This window comes from Oncorhynchus clarkii, chromosome 3 (assembly GCF_045791955.1).
Source record: "Oncorhynchus clarkii lewisi isolate Uvic-CL-2024 chromosome 3, UVic_Ocla_1.0, whole genome shotgun sequence".
In the NCBI taxonomy this organism is placed as follows: Eukaryota; Metazoa; Chordata; class Actinopteri; order Salmoniformes; family Salmonidae; genus Oncorhynchus; species Oncorhynchus clarkii.
Genome location: NC_092149.1, coordinates 26,761,210 through 26,779,881, shown reverse-complemented (window position 1 = coordinate 26,779,881; position 18,672 = coordinate 26,761,210). Strand labels below are relative to the sequence as shown.

Below are 18,672 nucleotides of genomic sequence, written 5' to 3'. Positions count from 1 at the left end.
TTTAAATAGCTGCTTAGCAAACAGCAATTTCTCAAGCAACAGTTTTGCTCAGACTGTTGGAACGGTCTGAGTGGGGAGGGGGAAATGATCTTATTGGCAGAGGTTTTGAACTATTTATTTTTGGTCTAACTAATCCACCGCCTCTGTCACCAAGTAGGCCAAAACTCCATCCCACCAAAACAGTCTTTTCAAACTGCTCTTACACTAAAAGGTCATTATCATTTTCATAATTTCACTGTATTATTCCAACCTCAAGTGTAGAAATATACTGTATTGTATATTAAACACAGGAATATTATGTTTTTTTTGACTGCACTGGGCCTTTAAGAAAAATTGCCCCAGTCCTATCTCTAGTACCCCTAATGTCCCCCACCCTGAAAGGACTGAACAGTGACTGTGGCAGTGACCTCTGGTCAGTCAGCTCCGCTTGGGTGTCTGTGTGTGACGATGCATGTCTCTACCGTGAGGCCAGCGTGTTTGTGTGTCTGTTTGAGGGGGTAGTCTAGGAGGCAGGCAGTGGGACAGCAAGGCAGCCATGGGCCGCTCTCTCTCCCCCCTCCCCAAGTCTAGGTTGTGAGAGGTTATTGTGTTGGCCTGGGAATGCATGGCCCCCACCTCTACATGCCAGAGTTATTATAACCCCCCACCCATCCCTCTTAAACCAACCCTGACAAAGAGACCCCCCCACCCCACCCCCAACCCAACTGCATAATGAGTCCTTCACTTTTATGTGTCTTTAATTTTCCAACTTAACGTACATGTGCTACCATCTCCACGTACAAATAGCCCATATTATCTATGACACATCTACAGTGGGAATATTTTTTTAAATCCTTGAGAGAAACTATAACAAATTGAACATAATATAATTTGACCAAATACATTATTTTTCATGTATTTCATGTAAAGATCTGAAACTGCCTCACTGTGCCTTTAGGCGCTGCAGATTACACCACCAGAGGGCAGTATGTCCCTATGTTAAGAATAATCATAGCCGTATTTCTCATCCCTTTAATCACTGTTGTTGAACCTTCTCTCATACAGTGCTATGTCCTGATAAAGCCTGGGCCATGGTTCATTAACAGTTTCCATATAATAGAGAGAGAGATGGAGTTACTGGACAAAGAAAGTTACAAAACCAAATGCAATGCCTTGAAGAAAAGCTATTTTTAATAAAAGTAATATACAAAATGAATATCTGACGTTAGGTTGCTATAAAACGTTAGATATGTACATTATTTATACATAATAACATGGGGGCAAGAACCTTGAGTCCTGAACGCAGGGACACTGGGCTGCGAGGAGTGAAGCCTTACTGGGTTTGTGAGTTCTGGAGTCCATGTGTGTCACTGAACGGCTGCAACCACATTTATCCATTGTATCTATAGTTTTAGGTTAATATAGGCAAACATAGCAACTGCAGTTAAGTTATATGGGGGGGGGGGGGGGGGGAATGTAAGGGTGCAGTCGATAATTGGACCAAACACCAGCGTACAAAAGGCACCCCCAGTAATTTGAAATGTGGAGACAACTTGGAGACAATAGCCAGAAGGGATTTTATCAGTGTGTTTTAGGGAAGTGTTCCTGGTTCTCACTTTGTCCCCACTGTGCATCACCGTAACTCTACAGCCATGGAAAACACGAGATATTTGTTTATACAGCTATACAAAAGAATGATCAAGAACAAAATCATAAAGTGAAGACATTTTGGAGAGCTAGTTTTGGGGAGTTTCTGTCAATCTACGGCAACACACATAGATCCATTTCAATCAGATCATTTGTAAAATAATGGTCGGCAATGGAGTTTCTGTGATTGTACTGTTCGACTTTTCTTTGACAACTCACAACTATTCCTCCCCTCCCTGTATGTCCTGTCTCCTTTAGCACAAAACATTCATCAGACGTTGTCAGGACACTGTGGGGTCATCCTGCCCTCCTGTTTCCAAGACAATAGGACAGGAAGTTTCAAAAATGATTGGCATCACACAACACCATCTCTGAACCAACATAGAGCTAGAAACAGAAGAAAGGAGCACGTCCTTGTAAGACACATCAACACAGTGCACCACGAGGGCTGGGTTCATCATGTCTATATTGGAGTATAAAAATATTTCCTATCTGAAACCCATCACTATATTCTATAATACACTTAATTGATGCCAAGTGAAGGTTTCTCACCAGGCATATCAACAATGCTTTTACCATTCTAAGCATTTTAAGGTTTGTACTTATTTTTGGGTAAATGGATTCTGCAATTAACACTGAGAATCATCCACTAGTGCAATTAGACCGTGATTGAAAGGGAAAGTATTTGACAATAGTCTAGAACCTCCTGCATATGAGTTACTCATAACTTCACATATCAAGGAATAAGCAACACGATTGACTGCTTTCTTCATCTAATCCATTTTTCCTTTAGTTATATAAGGTTCCTCCTAGAGATCATATCTACCTCCTGCTCAACTGAAGAAGGTGAACTCCCCCTGTGTAGGGCAAAAATGCTGTTAATATATATTGTCACAGGATAGAATGTCATAAAGGAACAAATCAGAGCTTCTCCATTTGCCCGTTTCCCTGGCATGACTGTCTTTATCCAATAGGATGTCTGAAACAAAAACGTTATAATACAAAATAAATGGGTACCGGTAACATATACATTTGACATACTAAGTTCAAAGTCCTTATAATGTAGTAGAACAACATTGTCCCTGTTGGTTCAACATCATTTCAGAGCTAAAATAAATACAGTTTCAACACTTCACCGAGAGAAATAAAACAGAATAAATAAATTCATCTCACTAAGACTTGTAATCCCTCTTCCACCACATAAAGCTTCAGCAAACCTGTCAACATGAAGAAAAAAATAACAGGAGCCAATTTTCTGTGTGCTTTGTTTCCCTTACAACCAACCAGCATTGACACACCAGACACAATCACTAGCAGGAACTAAGTCAGTCAATGTTGCAGTGTATGATGGGTTGTGTTTTATGAGTACCCTAAAAAGGGTGTGGCAGGTTGTCCTGACTATGGCTCCTCTGACTCTGGCTGTAACACAAAGTGTCCCTGTATGTCAGCGCCAGCGCCGGCTGCTCGTACATTTCACTTAGAGCCTCAAACTTGTCCCCCCAGTGGGATAGCCGGTCGAAGCTGAAGGCTGCTCCCTCCTCTTCCTCTGCTGTATCGTGGGAGATAGCAGAACCCAGCGAGCTGAGGCTACCGACCGGGGACCCGGCGCCCTCGATGCTCCAGACATGATAGCTGTCCGGCGGGAACTCCTGACTGTCGTTGTCGGCCTCCCAGATGATGCGCGCCACGTAGCTCTTGAAGTCCATGGGGCAGTGGCCCACGGAGATAGCATGAGCATCATTACTATCATTAGTATAGCTAGCATTGCTAGCGTGGTGATGATGGCGGTGGTGGTGGTGGGGGATGTGGAGGTAGGGGGTCCCTGAGCTGCAGGCTGAGCCAGCAGGGTGCACCTCCTCCTGGGAGCCCTGTGAGGACTTGATGAGAGGGGCGGTAGTGCAGGATGAGGACTGGGACAGGCTGGAACACAGGGGCCTCTTCAGCTCTGTGATATCATAGGCATTCTGGAGGGATGAAATGGCATCAAATTAAAAACATAAGTATGAAAAATAAGTAAATGGTACCATCTAGTGGTCAATTTAGAAATTCATCTCAATGAACAGCGACGTAGATCATTTCACTGTGCTGCAATGTCTGACCTGTGTGTGTGTGTGTGTATGTGTGTATGTGTGTATGTGTATGTGTGTATGTGTGTGTACCTGGTCCTGCTCTCCTCCTCCCTCCTCGTTGTAGTTGAGGATATTCTCTCTGATGTCCTCCCAGCTCTGGTGTTCTGCAGGGATGTGGTACACGCCCCTCTTCTGGAACTTACTACGACTGCCCTTCTGGTTCCACACTGTCACAGCTACCAGCACAGCTACAGGACACAGAGAGGCAACAGTTCAGTCATTATAGTGGATGGAAGAGATGGAGAGATAACACTACTGTACTCTACATGCATCTGAGTGTTGAAGGGAAAGAGATGAAGCAAAACCTATCCTTTTCACGTTCACCTCTTGTCTTCTGTTGGCCATCCGCTGTCCCTCAGGCAATCCTACACGGTCTTTTCCCCTCTCCCTTCATTCCAGCCCTCTCAATTTCCCCTCCTCACTCTCCCTGCAAGTCTAACCATCATATATCACTGATTTGTAGACATTCACCACTGCAGCTACTTCACCCTTTTCCTCATCTCGCTTGACGTTTCTAGTTTTGGCACTCAGATGTTTATGTTAGTCTTCTCATCCCCCTCTTCTATCCCTGGCATGGGGCTATGATCTCTACGTCGTGTATCAGGGCCGTCAGCGTTGACAGAGGGGCCCTCGGGGGCCCTGCCAGTCTGACATCACACAGCCATACCTGTCAGGGGCTCATACAAACCTCGCTACCTGTCACATGTCACTGAATGACCCTCTAGTCTATTTCCCCTGCCCTCGCTTCGACATACATCTACAGTTGAAGTAGGAAGTTTACATAACTTTAGCCAAATACATTTAAACTCAGTTTCACAATTCCTGACATTTAATCCTAGTAGAAATCCCCTGTCTTAGGTCAGTTAGGATCACCACTTTATTTTAAGAATGTGAAATCTCAGAATAATAGTAGAGAGAATGATTTATTTCAGCTTTTATTTCTTTCATCACATTCCCAGTGGGTCAGAAGTTTACATACCCTCAATTAGTATTTGGTAGCATTGCCTTTAAATGGTTTAACTTGGGACAAACGTTTTGGGTAGCCTTCCACATTCCACAAGCTTCCCACAATAAGTTAGGTGAATTCTGGCCCATTCCTCCTGACAGAGCTGGTGTAACTGAGTCAGGTTTGTAGGCCTCCTTGCTCGAACACACTTGTTCAGTTCTGCCCACATTTTCTATAGGATTGAGGTCAGGGCTTTGTGATGGCCACTCCAATACCTTGATTTTGTTGTCCTTGAGCCATTTTGCCACAACTTTGGAAGTATGCTTGGTGTCATTGTTAATTTGGAAGACCCATTTGCGACCAAGCTTTAACTTCCTGACTGATGTCTTGAGATGTTGCTTCAATATATCCACATACTTTTCCTACCTCATGATGCCATCTATTTTGTGGAGTGCACCAGTCCCTCCTGCAGCAAAGCACCCTCTTGATGCTGCCACCCCCGTGGGATGGTGTTCTTCGGTTTGCAAGCCTCCTCATTTTCCTTCAAACATAACGATGGTCATTATAGCCAAACAGTTCTATTTTTGTTTCATCAGACCAGAGGACATTTCTCCAGAAAGTACAATCTTTTTCCCCATGTGCAGTTGCAAAACGTAGTCTGGCTTTTTTTATGGCGGTTTTGGAGCAGTGGCTTCTTCCTTGCTGAGCGGCCTTTCAGGTTATGTTGATATAGGACTCGTTTTACTGTGGATATAGATGCTTTTGTACCTGTTTCCTCCAGCATCTCACAAGGTCCTTTGCTGTTGTTCTGGGATTGATTTGCACTTTTCGCACCAAAGTACGTTCATCACTAGGAGACAGAACGCGTCTCCTTCCTGAACGGTATGACGGCTGCGTGGTCTCATGGTGTTTATATTTGCGTACTATTATTTGTACAGATGAACGTGGTACCTTCAGGCGTTTGGAAATTGCTCCCAAGGATGAACCAGACTTGGGGAGGCCTACAATTTTTCAGATGTCTTGGCTGATTTCTTTTGATTTTCCCATGATGTCAAGCAAAGAGGCACTGAGTTTGGAGGTAGGCCTTGAAATACATCCACAGGTAGACCTCCAATTGACTCAAATGATGTCAATTAGCCTATCAGAATCTTCTAAAGCCATGACATAATTTTCTGGAATTTTCCAAGCTGTTTAAAGGCAGTCAACTTAGTAGATGTACTTCTGTCCCACTGGAACTGTGATACAGTGAATAATAAGTGACTTTTACGGAACTTTTGGACATTTCGTCACATTATAGTGGACGCGCTTTGTGACTTTGGAATTGTTTACCAAACGCGCTAACCAAAGTAGCTAATTGGACATAAATAACAGACATTTTCGAACAAATCAAGCATTTATTGTGGACCTGGGATTCCTAGGACTGCATTCTGATGAAGTTCATCAAAGGTAAGGAAACATTTACCATGTATTTTCTGGTTTCTGTTGACTCCAACATGGCGGCTAATTTGGCTTCTGTTCTGAGCGCTTTTATTGCATGTGTTGCATTTTCCGTAAACCTTTTTTGAAATCTGACACAGCGGTTGCATTAAGGAGAGGTATATCTATAATTCCATGTGTATAACTTGTATTATCATTTACATTTATGATGAGTATTTCTGTTGAAACGATGTGGCTATGCCAAATCACTTGATGTTTTTGGAACTAGTGAATCTAATAAGCCAATGTAAACTCCAGATTTTTTGATATAAATATGAACTTTATCAAACAAAACATGCATGTATTGTGTAACATGAAGTCCTAAGAGTGTCATCTGATGAAGATAATTCAAGGTTAGTGATTAATTTCATCTTTATTTCTGCTTTTTGTGAATGCTATATTACGCTGGAAAATGGCTGTGCTTATTGTGGTTTGGTGGAGATCTAACATAATCGTTTGTAGTGCTTTCGCTGAAAAGCCTATTTGAAATCGGAACCTTTGGTGGGATTAACAACAAGATTACCTTTAAAATGATAAAACAAATGTTTTAGGAATTGTAATTATGATATTTCTGTGTTTTGAATTTGGCGCCCTCTATTTTCACTGGTAGTTGTCATATCGATCCCGGTATTGGGATTGCAGCCATAACAAGTTGCACGCTCAATGTTCCGTAAAAACAGCTCACTATATGAAGGGTGAAAGGTCATGTGAAGAGAGGGTTTTAGTCGCCCATATTTACCGAAGAAGACGAGCAGACACATGCTGATGACCAGGATGGAGCCCGGGCTGAGGGCGGCCATACGGTGGGCTTTCATCTGGCCCACTTCACACCGCTGACCTCTGAACCCCTCGGGGCAACGGCACTGCCAACTGTCGGGGGTCAGGGCGTGGCAGGTGCCCCTGTTACGGCAGGCTGAGGGTCCACACGGGGAGGGTACACAGCGGTGGTGGCCTGATGTTTCGTCTGTCACCGTCACCTGCCCACCTGGACACCTGGGAGAGGACAGAGAACGGGTTTTTTCTTTTAACTATGTCTGTGTCCTTAGCATGTGTAAGATTGTGTGCGTGCGTGCGAGAGTGTGCTTGTACGTGTTTAAATGTGTGTGGAGCCATCCTCACACCTGCACTGGTGTTTCCTCCACAGGTCCACACAGTAGAGGGGGTTACGGCAGGGCTTGGCACTGCAGGCGTCTGAGTGACAGCCGGAGGTCACCCCCCTCCGCTCCAACACTGTACTGAACTCTGTACTCTGACCATCCAGAGGGAGGGAGTGGCCGTTCAGCCTCACATCGCGCAAGCAGCCTGCAAGTGAGAGAGGGAGAGAGACTTATGACTGACAAATACTAATAGGATAACATTCTTAGAGATAATCAGAGTGAATCAGAGAACTGTTTTTTGTAATTGCTGTTTCTAAGAAATGTATTTACCTTGGTAAAGTAAAATAAAGGGAAAAAAGGGAAAGATTGCGTAAATAAGACAGAACAAAATGAAGACAGAAACATCAGTCCTTCCTTGACATGGACTTGTGGCTTATTGACCCAGCCAAAGATACCCACACTGAGAGGTAGAGGGCAGACACACCCAGGGAGAGACAAGGAGAGAGGAGCTCATTACAGTAGAGAGGAGGGAGGAGTAGAGACAGGATAAGGTGAAATGATGAGAAGAGAGGATGAAATGAGACAGGAGAATAGATTGAGACAAAGAGGAGACAGGGGAGAAAGAACATGGAAAGGACAGAAGAGGAGACAATCTTACCCTGGAAGTCAGCAGATTGTCCAGGGGTTGGTCCATTTCCCAGCAGCACACTGGAGGGGTGCACTACAATCTCCCGCCTGTTCCCCATCCAGGCCCTGACCTCCCGCGAGCCACCACCCTGCTCCAGGCGCAGCGTGAAGAGGTTGTCGTGACGATGCAAGCTGGCGAGGACCCACTGGCCCCCGTCGACTCGCTGGCTGGCCAGGCGGAGGGAGTGGGCACTGTCGCCCAGGTTGGCATGCACCGACAGGTGGCCGTCTACGATCTGAGAGAGCAGAGGGAGGACATCCGCAAATGTAGCCACTTTTGACTTTCCAATTGACTAAATTGGGTCCTGTGAGTGATGTTACAGCAGGGCACTGACCTCCAGGATGATGTACTCGTTGGCATCGCGGGATGTCATGGAGAGCAGGGTGCCAGTGGAGGAGCGCGTGCGGAGCAGGAGCTGGATGTGTGTACGACGGGGGCTACCTCCCCCCCTCAGCTGGTAGCGTAGCATACTGTCCCTGACGAAGGACCACTCTGGCAGAGCTACAGGGGAGAGAGGCGATAGAGTTAATACTCTATCACACACATTCACGCACCAAAATACTGCTGTGAAGAACCAGTCCACCAGAAAAGTCACCTACCTATGTCACACTTGTGCCCGCTGTACCCGGGGTGACAGTCACAGCTGAAGGAGCCCCACTCGCCTAGGCAGGTCCCGTGGACGCCACAGGAAGGTCCACTTGCTGTCACACACACCCCGTCTGTCAGGCCACAGCCTGGGGAACTATCCAAGCTCTCCCCCGGAATTCCCAGGTCATACACCTCCAGAGAGAGATGTACATTATAGGTTAAATATCAGCTTAGAGAAACAGAAAGAAAGCCCTCAGTCAGTTATCAACATTTCTGTTACAAAGGGGCTTTATGTCAACAGTCTGAGCCCAAATGGATGTCATTGCTGCCCTGTGATCCTCTCATTTCACACCTCATGTCAAATAGGGCTTTATATGTTCAACTTCCTTAGCCAAAATGTTGCTGTATATAGTCAACTGTCTGATCCAAAATGGTTATCACTCATGCTGTCCTGCTGTGCTCCTCTCCCCTAACTTTCATGTCAAACAGGACTGTATATGGTCAACTGTCAACCGTCTGAGCCAAAATGGCCACCACTCCATTCCCGTGTTCCCTCCCTTTCATATTTCCCAGCAGTGACGCAAAACCACACAAGCTAATCTGCTTTCAGGAATAGTTTATGGAGGAGATGTTCTTTTAATTTATTTATTATTTGGACTTTGAAATCGTTTTTTTGGCCTCAGTTCATAAGCTGTGCTCAAACGACCGTCTGGCCAACTCTCTCCCCCGGCACTCTCAGCCAGTGCCAATAGAAGACACAAAGAGATTGACGCGCTCCCACACACAAGTCGCAAAAGAGACAGAGAAGCTAACACTCTCCCAACTGGAAGACACATACACTGCCTCTCAAAACACTGTAGGAAAAACCCACTCACAAACAAATGAATATTGACAACCCCATAGAGTAAACAGACATTTAAAAAGCATCTCTTCTTCCCAGGTATATTAATACAGCTGCCAGTCTCCGTCTCCTCTCAGCTCTGTTCATAAACCTGTCACTATCAGTCTGATCGGATAGACAGCTCTGTCACTCTGATGGGGAGCATGAAAACACTGTGACAGTGAGGAAGAGAGGATAGAACTACTAGAGAAGTGGGAAATAAAAGGTGGTGGAGGAAGAGGAGGATGTGTGACTTTAATGCAGAGGGAGAGAAAGAAAGAGAAAGCAAGGGAGGGGGAAAGAGAGGTTAGGGTAGAGAGGTTACCTTGCTATCGACCACCAGGTTCCTGAAGCAGCCAGTGAAAGCTTTGTAGCGTCTGTGTGTGGAGGTCACCTTCACCCCACCCAGCTGGAGAGGCTGGTTCACATTCAAGAACCTGGGATGGGGAGGAGAGGGAGATGAAGGTTGGTTTCCATCCAACATTTTTCACAAGCATAGTACATGATGGATCAAAAATGTCATGACACGCCTGATGGAAAAAATTTTTGGTAAACTTTCCAAATGTCTACAAAAAAAAAATAATGCTTTATCGGTCGGTAAAATTAATTATACGAGAAATGTCAATAAAAACGCTTTTATGCACAAATATTAATATAATAAATCATTATATTGAAGTAAACTTGGAGTCACGCGATGACATGTTTTGTAGTCCTCCCACTACGACTCGTCGAGAAAGCATGCAATTTATTAGGCTACAGATGAAATAAGTTGGTGATGAACTTCACAGGGTGGTGAAAGTGCACCGTGATGCTCCTTTCCAATAAATATCCAGGGTCTTATTCTGGTGACATGATGATCGATGCTTGGCTGCCAATTGACAAATAATCACGCTCTTTTGTCCATAATAATTGTAACGACAGATTTCCTCCTCGTTGTCTGAAGAGGTGTAGCAAGGATCGGACCAAAACGCAGCGTGGTAAGTGTCCATGTTTAAATAGTATAAACTGAACATGACACAATACAAAATAACAAAGTGAATATAAATGACAGTCCCGTGTGGCACTGACACAGGAAACAAACACCCACAAACCAACAATGAAACCCAGGCTACCTAAGTATGATTCTCAATCAGAGACAACTAACGACACCTGCCTCTGATTGAGAACCATACTAGGCCGAAACAGAAACCAAACATAGAAACACAAAACATAGACTGCCCACCCCAACTCACGCCCTGACCAACTAAATAAAGACAAAACAAAGGAAATAAAGGTCAGAACGTGACAATAATAATCTCATCATGTAGGCTATATGTGCTCTCTAGTCAACAGCGTGCAGATAGCGCTATTGGCTAGAGCGCACATGCCAATACCAGAGTGGGCACACTCGCTATATAACAAAAAACATTTTTTGAGAGAAAACCATCAGTAGAGTTTAAAATACGATTGAAACTCATTTAACTTGTATTTTTCTATTCAGTACGTGGGATTTTGACCGCAAAATATATTTTTATGTGCACTATGTCATCAGTTTTTGTTGAGCTGATTTTAGAATATTCACATGAAAATCTGTCGCCAATTGGATAGAAACCCAGCTAGTGCTAGCTTGTGCATAACATGGGTGGTCAGTAGTGGTCTTCAGTGGTCTGTCGTAGTCTAGTGGTCTACAGTTGTCTCCTCTTACCTCAGGTTGCCAGGGGTCTCTCCAGAAGCCTTGCAGCCAGACTGATCTGTCTCTAGCACCTCCACCACTAGACCCTCTACCTCATTCACCACTGCCCCCGAACACTGGTCTAGGATCAGTTGAACTGCCTGGATTAAACACATCATATAGCACAGTCAGGTCCTAGCTCAGTTCATAATGTAAGCATCCCAATGAGGATTCCCCCTTCGGCTATTCCCCAATCCCCAACCATTCCCTCCTCCCAACCATTCTGGGAATATGTCTGGACCTTTCCGTCACTGACGATGTCCAGGCGGTGCCATCGGCGGTCCGTGACGGTGGATCTCGCTGGGAGCTGCAGCGTCAGTGATCCCGATCCATGGCTGATGCTGAGGGTCGGAACGCCATTCCTCAATTCTGGAAGAGAGATAGGAAACAGGGATGAGGAGAGATAATCACCTTGAGGCTTGAGATCACATAACAGTGGAAACACATTCTGATTCTCCATCAATCAATCTAGTCATTTTCACAAACACATTCTTGGAAACAAGCCAATCTAGCCACCAAGCGCTTAAAACTGGCAGACTCACCAATATACAGAGTTACATTGATGAGTAAGCCGCCTTAATGTTGCATTAACAGTATGCGTGTGAAAGTGTGTATGACTACATGGTGTGTGACCTGACCAACCTCTGTGTTCTACACTGCTCCTCGGTTGAGCAGAACCAGTGAAAAATGCTTCACCGCAATCAATTCAGCAGCCATGTTCGATTTGCTATCCCCGGAGCGGGCGAACTTGGAGCAGGCTCGATAATTACATAAATTAATGCGACTGCGCTACCAAACAGATTATTTCTAAAGGCCAAACTGGACTAATCTTTTAGGGACATATAGAACCACTGGGATGTGGCATTAGGATTAGGGGGGACATGACTTGACATAAAAGCCACATGGCCTGAATATGACGCAGGCTTATTTTTTTTAATTTTTTTTTTAACTTGTTATTTTACCAGGTAAGTTGACTGAGAACACGTTCTCATTTGCAGCAACAACCTGGGGAATAGTTACAGGGGAGAGGAGGGGGATGAATGAGCCAATTGTAAACTGGGGATTATTAGGTGACCGTGATGGTTTGATGGCCAGATTGGGAATTTAGCCAGGACACCAGGGTTAACACCCCTACTCTTACGATAAGTGACATGGGATCTTTAATGACCTCAGAGAGTCAGGACACCCGTTTAACGTCCCATCCGAAAGACGGCACCCTACACAGGGCAGTCACATTGAATCACTGCCCTGGGGCATTGGGATAATTTTTAGAGGAAAGAGTGCCTCCTACTGGCCCTCCAACACCACTTCCAGCAGCATCTGGTCTCCCATCCAAGACCAACCCTGCTTACCTTCAGAAGCAAGCAAGCTTATGAGGATATGAGTATGCCACCTTCACTAGAGGTTTGATCAAGAGTGCTGGTTGCCAGTCGATCCCCATATTGCTTACCTATCAATTTCCAGACACCTTGAAAGTAGGAAGTAGGAGTAAGTGGGTTGGACTATGGTGTGGTTGTTTCTGTTCAGGCCCTACATGTAGGCTGTCTGTTCTTACCCAGAGCGATGTAGTCCTCCTGCTCTCCGGCCTGGGCGGGGCCTAGAGGGCCGTTGTAGAGCAGCAGCCCATTGGCTGACTCGGTTATGAACTCTAATGAGATGTGGCTCTGAAAGCAAAGCCTGATGGGAGGGAACCAGGCGTAACCCTGGCCGCGGAAGGTGTGCTTGGTCTGCTGGCACTCAGGCCCGTCAAACATGGGTGGACACTTGCACCTGAACGGCAGGGGAGAAACATTGCAAACGTGTTATTTCTAATGCTAATGCTAACAGCGAGAGCTCCTCGTCCAACTGTCTTCTGGCCGTTATACCTGTATCCCAACTCGCTGTCCTGACAGGTGCCTCCGTTGAGGCAGGGGTTGCGGGGGTAGGAGGAGCAGGCCTGGTGCAGGCTCTCTCTGGCCCTGCAGCCGCAGCGTGCCTCAGAGGAGGCGGAGACAGACACCAGAGAGGTGTTCCCGGAGCTGAGGGCTGTGGGGGTGAGGCTGAAGGTGACGTCACTGCTGCAGCCGCCCGACTGACTGCAGTCTGTGTAGGGACACTCGTCTATACCCACCTGGGAGATAGACACACCGAGCGCTGCTTCCAACTGAGAGAGGAGGGGGGAGAGAAAGAGAGAGTCCGTCTACTGCCTGTCAGCGAAATCAAATTGGTTTGATATCATCTTCATATCAGTCTTTCATAGTCTTCATTTACAGCCAGGTGATGTCTCTGGATGAATTCATTCTAACTCAATCTGACTCCAATGGCTTAAAAGCAACTCACCAGCTCCACCCAAGCTTAACAGGCAGCAGTAAAACTGTCAGTGACACACACTCAGTGTATAAACAACTGCTTCTGGGCAGCGCAACACTCACAAAAAAACAGTTTAGGATTTATGGACTAGTGAAGACTTTATAAAGACTCAGACGTTCTCTCCTGTCATCCCTCTTTTTCTCTCCATCCATCTCTCTCCCTTTCTGTTCCCCCGGCACAAGCTTGGGTCACCAGCTGCTATCTCATGCCTTAAATGGATATGAAAGATTTACACACACCACTGTGCGTGTGTGATTAAGTGTGTGTGAGAGTTTAAATGTGTGCGCGTGTGAGTGATGAAATATGTATGTTGTTGAGCATGGTGTCAGTGTGGGTGTTTAAGTGTGTGTGAGATTTTAAATATGAGTTTCTTTTTAGTAGTGCATCACTGTGTGTGAGATAGTGTGAATGTTTGTAACGTTGTCTAGTGTGAAGCTTTATGTGTTTTCAGACTCTTATATGAGATACTTAGTGTGTATCCCGTCTTTACCTTAGCTTTATGCGTATTCAGACTCTTATATGAGAGACTTAGTGTGTATCCCATCTTCACCTTAGCTTTATGCGTATTCAGACTCTTATATGAGAGACTTAGTGTGTATCCCATCTTCACCTTAGCTTTATGCGTATTCAGACTCTTATATGAGAGACTTAGTGTGTATCCCGTCTTTACCTTAGCTTTATGCGTATTCAGACTCTTATATGAGAGACTTAGTGTGTATCCCATCTTCACCTTAGCTTTATGCGTATTCAGACTCTTATATGAGAGACTTAGTGTGTATCCCGTCTTTACCTTAGCTTTATGCGTATTCAGACTCTTATATGAGAGACTTAGTGTGTATCCCATCTTCACCTTAGCTTTATGCGTTTTCAGAGTCTTATATGAGAGACTTAGTGTGTATCCCGTCTTTACCTTAGCTTTATGCGCCATCACATTGCCGTGGAGTTTCTCGGCCTTGTAGTACGGCGAGCCATGGGCGGCGAACCACACGTTGATCTCTCTCTCACCTTGGCGGTTGCCATTGGCGACAGAGAAGACGTGGACGTTGTCCCGGTCGGTCTGGAGAAGCTCGGAGAGGAGACGACCCAGGCGGGAGAAAGAACTCTCCTGACCCGGTGCACTACTGAAGAACTGTTCCACTGTGATGTCTGCGCAACAGGATGGAGGGGTTGAATGGTCAGGACACTCAATTCATCATTTTGTAGTTCAACACACCACAAAGTGGAATGTTCCTTGCAAAACACTCCCCTGCCCAATGTTCTACAGGTAATGATAGAACATATCAGTCGGATGTACAGTGCCTTGCGAAAGTATTCGGCCCCCTTGAACTTTGCGACCTTTTGCCACATTTCAGGCTTCAAACATAAAGATATAAAACTGTATTTTTTGGTGAAGAATCAACAACAAGTGGGACACAATCATGAAGTGGAACGACATTTATTGGATATTTCAAACTTTTTTAACAAATCAAAAACTGAAAAATTGGGCGTGCAAAATTATTCAGCCCCTTTACTTTCAGTGCAGCAAACTCTCTCCAGAAGTTCAGTGAGGATCTCTGAATGATCCAATGTTGACCTAAATGACTAATGATGATAAATACAATCCACCTGTGTGTAATCAAGTCTCCGTATAAATGCACCTGCAATGTGATAGTCTCATAGGTCCGTTAAAAGCGCAGAGAGCATCATGAAGAACAAGGAACACACCAGGCAGGTCCGAGATACTGTTGTGAAGAAGTTTAAAGCCGGATTTGGATACAAAACGATTTCCCAAGCTTTAAACATCCCAAGGAGCACTGTGCAAGCGATAATATTGAAATGGAATGAGTATCAGACCACTGCAAATCTACCAAGACCTGGCCGTCCCTCTAAACTTTCAGCTCATACAAGGAGAAGACTGATCAGAGATGATCACTCTGGATGAACTGCAGAGATCTACAGCTGAGGTGGGAGACTCTGTCCATAGGACAACAATCAGTCGTATATTGCACAAATCTGGCCTTTATGGAAGAGTGGCAAGAAGAAAGCCATTTCTTAAAGATATGCATAAAAAGTGTTGTTTAAAGTTTGCCACAAGCCACCTGGGAGACACACCAAACATGTGGAAGAAGGTGCTCTGGTCAGATGAAACCAAAATTGAACTTTTTGGCAACAATGCAAAACGTTATGTTTGGCGTAAAAGCAACACAGCTCAACACCCTGAACACACCATCCCCACTGTCAAACATGGTGGTGGCAGCATCATGGTTTGGGCCTGCTTTTCTTCAGCAGGGACAGGGAAGATGGTTAAAATTGATGGGAAGATGGATGAAGCCAAATACAGGACCATTCTGGAAGAAAATCTGATGGAGTCTGCAAAAGACCTGAGACTGGGACGGAGATTTGTCTTCCAACAAGACAATAATCCAAAACATAAAGCAAAATCTACAATGGAATGGTTCAAAAATAAACATATCCAGGTGTTAGAATGGCCAAGTCAAAGTCCAGACCTGAATCCAATCGAGAATCTGTGGAAAGAACTGAAAACTGCTGTTCACAAATGCTCTCCATCCAACCTCACTGAGCTCGAGCTGTTTTGCAAGGAGGAATGGGAAAAAATGTCAGTCTCTCGATGTGCAAAACTGATAGAGACATACCCCAAGCGACTTACAGCTGTAATCGCAGCAAAAGGTGGCGCTACAAAGTATTAACTTAAGGGGGCTGAATAATTTTGCACGCCCAATTTTTCAGTTTTTGATTTGTTAAAAAAGTTTGAAATATCCAATAAATGTCGTTCCACTTCATGATTGTGTCCCACTTGTTGTTGATTCTTCAAAAAAAAATACAGTTTTATATCTTTATGTTTGAAGCCTGAAATGTGGCAAAAGGTCGCAAAGTTCAAGGGGGCCGAATACTTTCGCAAGGCACTGTATGTAAATGCTCAGCTGGTGTCTGGGGGTGATATGAACCTCGACCGTAGGGACCTATTAGATACAAGAAAGCCTGCCACACAGCACTCTGGCATGCATGTCATCACACGTGACACGGTTACTATGGAAACATTATGACAGCATTAGCTCCTTATGGGCTGTGGTCAGTGACCACAAAAAAAGAGTGAAAAGTGAGAATATTGGCTTATACACTAGGGTGCAAAACACTCACTGGACAGGCGCAAAGAGCCAGCGTTCTGGACCGCCTCCTCGTCCAGCTCCATGACGACGACCTCTGCAGTGGAGGTCACATCGGGCCAGGTCTTGTCGGAGACACGCACCTCGAGGCTGTAGGAACCCACCGGCACAGGGGCCCCCTCTCTGATAATCAACTGGCCTGAGTTGTGGTTTAGACTGAACAACCCGCTGAGAGAGGGAGGAGGGAGGAGGAGATGGAGGGAGAGAGCGAGATAGAGGGAGAGAGAAATGGAAGAAGATCGAAAGAAAAGGGAGGTAGTGGGAATAGAAGTAAAAGAGAGGGGGGGGGGGGGGGGGTGAGAACAGAGAGTAAGAGAGATCAGCAGTAAGTCCCCCCGGTGTTCATCCATGCAGGACTATCCCTGGCCTCCCTCCATGCTCACCATCTCACATTAAAATGCTGAACTGTCCAGGGAGACAGCCACATGCATTATAGATGGCTTCACTATCAGTATCAATGCAACCCCCTCTTCCCTACCTCTCCTCCACTCTACCAACACCCCTCCCTCCTCCCACCTAGCCCCCTGTTAACTCCATTTCTCTATTCCCTGCATACCCAGTTCAGTGTTCACTCTATCAAAAACCTTTTCCCAGCCTCTTGGGTTCCTTCTGCGTCTCTCTGTCTACTCCCCTTAGACACCTTCTCACTACACTAACCCCACCAGCCCGACCTAAGCCCCATGTTAATACTGCAGAACTTTCTATCCTATCCTGCTCCTAAAGTCTACTTCTCACTTCTCAACTTTTCTTACTCACATGTTTTTTTTCCCTTTTTTACAGTGACTCTTCTCCTTCCCAGCTATCTACTCATATCTTCTCTCCCCTTCCATCTATCATCCCTCTATTTACTTGGCCCCTGTCCACTCTGGTCCTTATCACTGGCTCAGATCATGACAAGGGAATGATGATGGTTCTGCTGTGACTATCTCCATCTACCTCACTCTCTCCTCATCTCTCAAGTTAGAGGTCAATGCCAAGGAGTTCATCTGATGTCTTTCAAAATGTCTCTGTTTTTGAAGCTTCCGTCTCTACTGAAGATGGGGGGGGGGGGGGGGAGACAAGGCATTTCTAAGAATAGGGAATGCCCATGTGGACAAAGAAAGAAGCAGTACAGTATGTAAGCTCAGCTCTATAGAGCCTTTGTACAACTGGAGCAACATACACATGTTTATGGCTGCGTTATTGTTTTAGCATCACATTGTTTGATGGCACACCAAGGTAAGTACCCTCACACACTGGCCCACGATCAAACATGTCTACCCAGACTATTCACATTGCCCCCTCCCCTCTCCACACCACTGCCAATTTCTGTTGTCATCTATGCATAGTCACTTTAATTTACTCTACCTACATGTACATACTACCTCAACTAACCGGTGCCCCCGTACATTGACTCTGTACTGCCACCCCCCTGTATATATTATGTTTTACTGCTCCTCTTTAATTACTTGTTACTTTTATCTCTTATTCTTATCCGGATTTTTTGAAACAGATCTGTCGGTTAGGGGCTCGTAAGTAAGCGTTTCACTGTAAGGTCTACTACACCTGTTGTATTCGGCGCATGTGACTAATTCAATTTGATTTGATTTGAAAAGAGGTTTGAAAAGGTGCCGTAGCTCTCCCTTACATAACAGTACATTCTGGTTATGCATGGCCCGTGACCTTCAGAAGTCAGGCCAAACGAGGTAATCAACTGAGCCATAAGAAAATGAAACCGGCTGGCCCAATCGAAGAGGTGCTGAGCTGTGGAGAGATGTGTGTTATGTCTTCCCTCCCCGGGAGACCAGGTTAACAGGTTAATGTAATACATTAATGAATCCCTGTTTGCAGAGCTAGCCAGGGCAAACATGCAACACAGCACTTTGGAGACAGAAAACAAATAGGCTTCAAATCATCATCTACAGGGATGGCTGGTAGGTATAATGAGATGATTCATATAGTTTGGTCCTTCAAGACGCATTGGGATCTGCTGACTGGGGATTCAACATGGTAATGGCTCTTTCTTGCTCACTTTCTCT

At 45.2% G+C, this 18,672-nt stretch overlaps 1 protein-coding gene across 1 annotated transcript in view; it reads right to left on the bottom strand.

Moving 5' to 3' along the window:
* Positions 1-1,913: 1,913 nt before the first annotated feature.
* Positions 1,914-18,672, bottom strand: part of LOC139405862 (neural-cadherin-like) — a 139,923-nt gene continuing 123,164 nt past the window's right edge. The window contains exons 21-34 of the mRNA XM_071148296.1: positions 16,629-16,822; positions 14,401-14,636; positions 13,007-13,284; positions 12,697-12,911; positions 11,383-11,510; positions 11,115-11,242; positions 9,756-9,867; positions 8,562-8,742; positions 8,297-8,463; positions 7,933-8,197; positions 7,299-7,479; positions 6,917-7,170; positions 3,786-3,943; positions 1,914-3,590 (exon numbers count right to left, since the gene is read on the bottom strand). Of these exons, the coding sequence (XP_071004397.1) occupies positions 2,997-3,590; positions 3,786-3,943; positions 6,917-7,170; positions 7,299-7,479; positions 7,933-8,197; positions 8,297-8,463; positions 8,562-8,742; positions 9,756-9,867; positions 11,115-11,242; positions 11,383-11,510; positions 12,697-12,911; positions 13,007-13,284; positions 14,401-14,636; positions 16,629-16,822 (3,091 nt within the window). The 3' untranslated portion in view covers positions 1,914-2,996. The remainder of the gene's footprint in view (positions 3,591-3,785; positions 3,944-6,916; positions 7,171-7,298; positions 7,480-7,932; positions 8,198-8,296; positions 8,464-8,561; positions 8,743-9,755; positions 9,868-11,114; positions 11,243-11,382; positions 11,511-12,696; positions 12,912-13,006; positions 13,285-14,400; positions 14,637-16,628; positions 16,823-18,672) is intronic.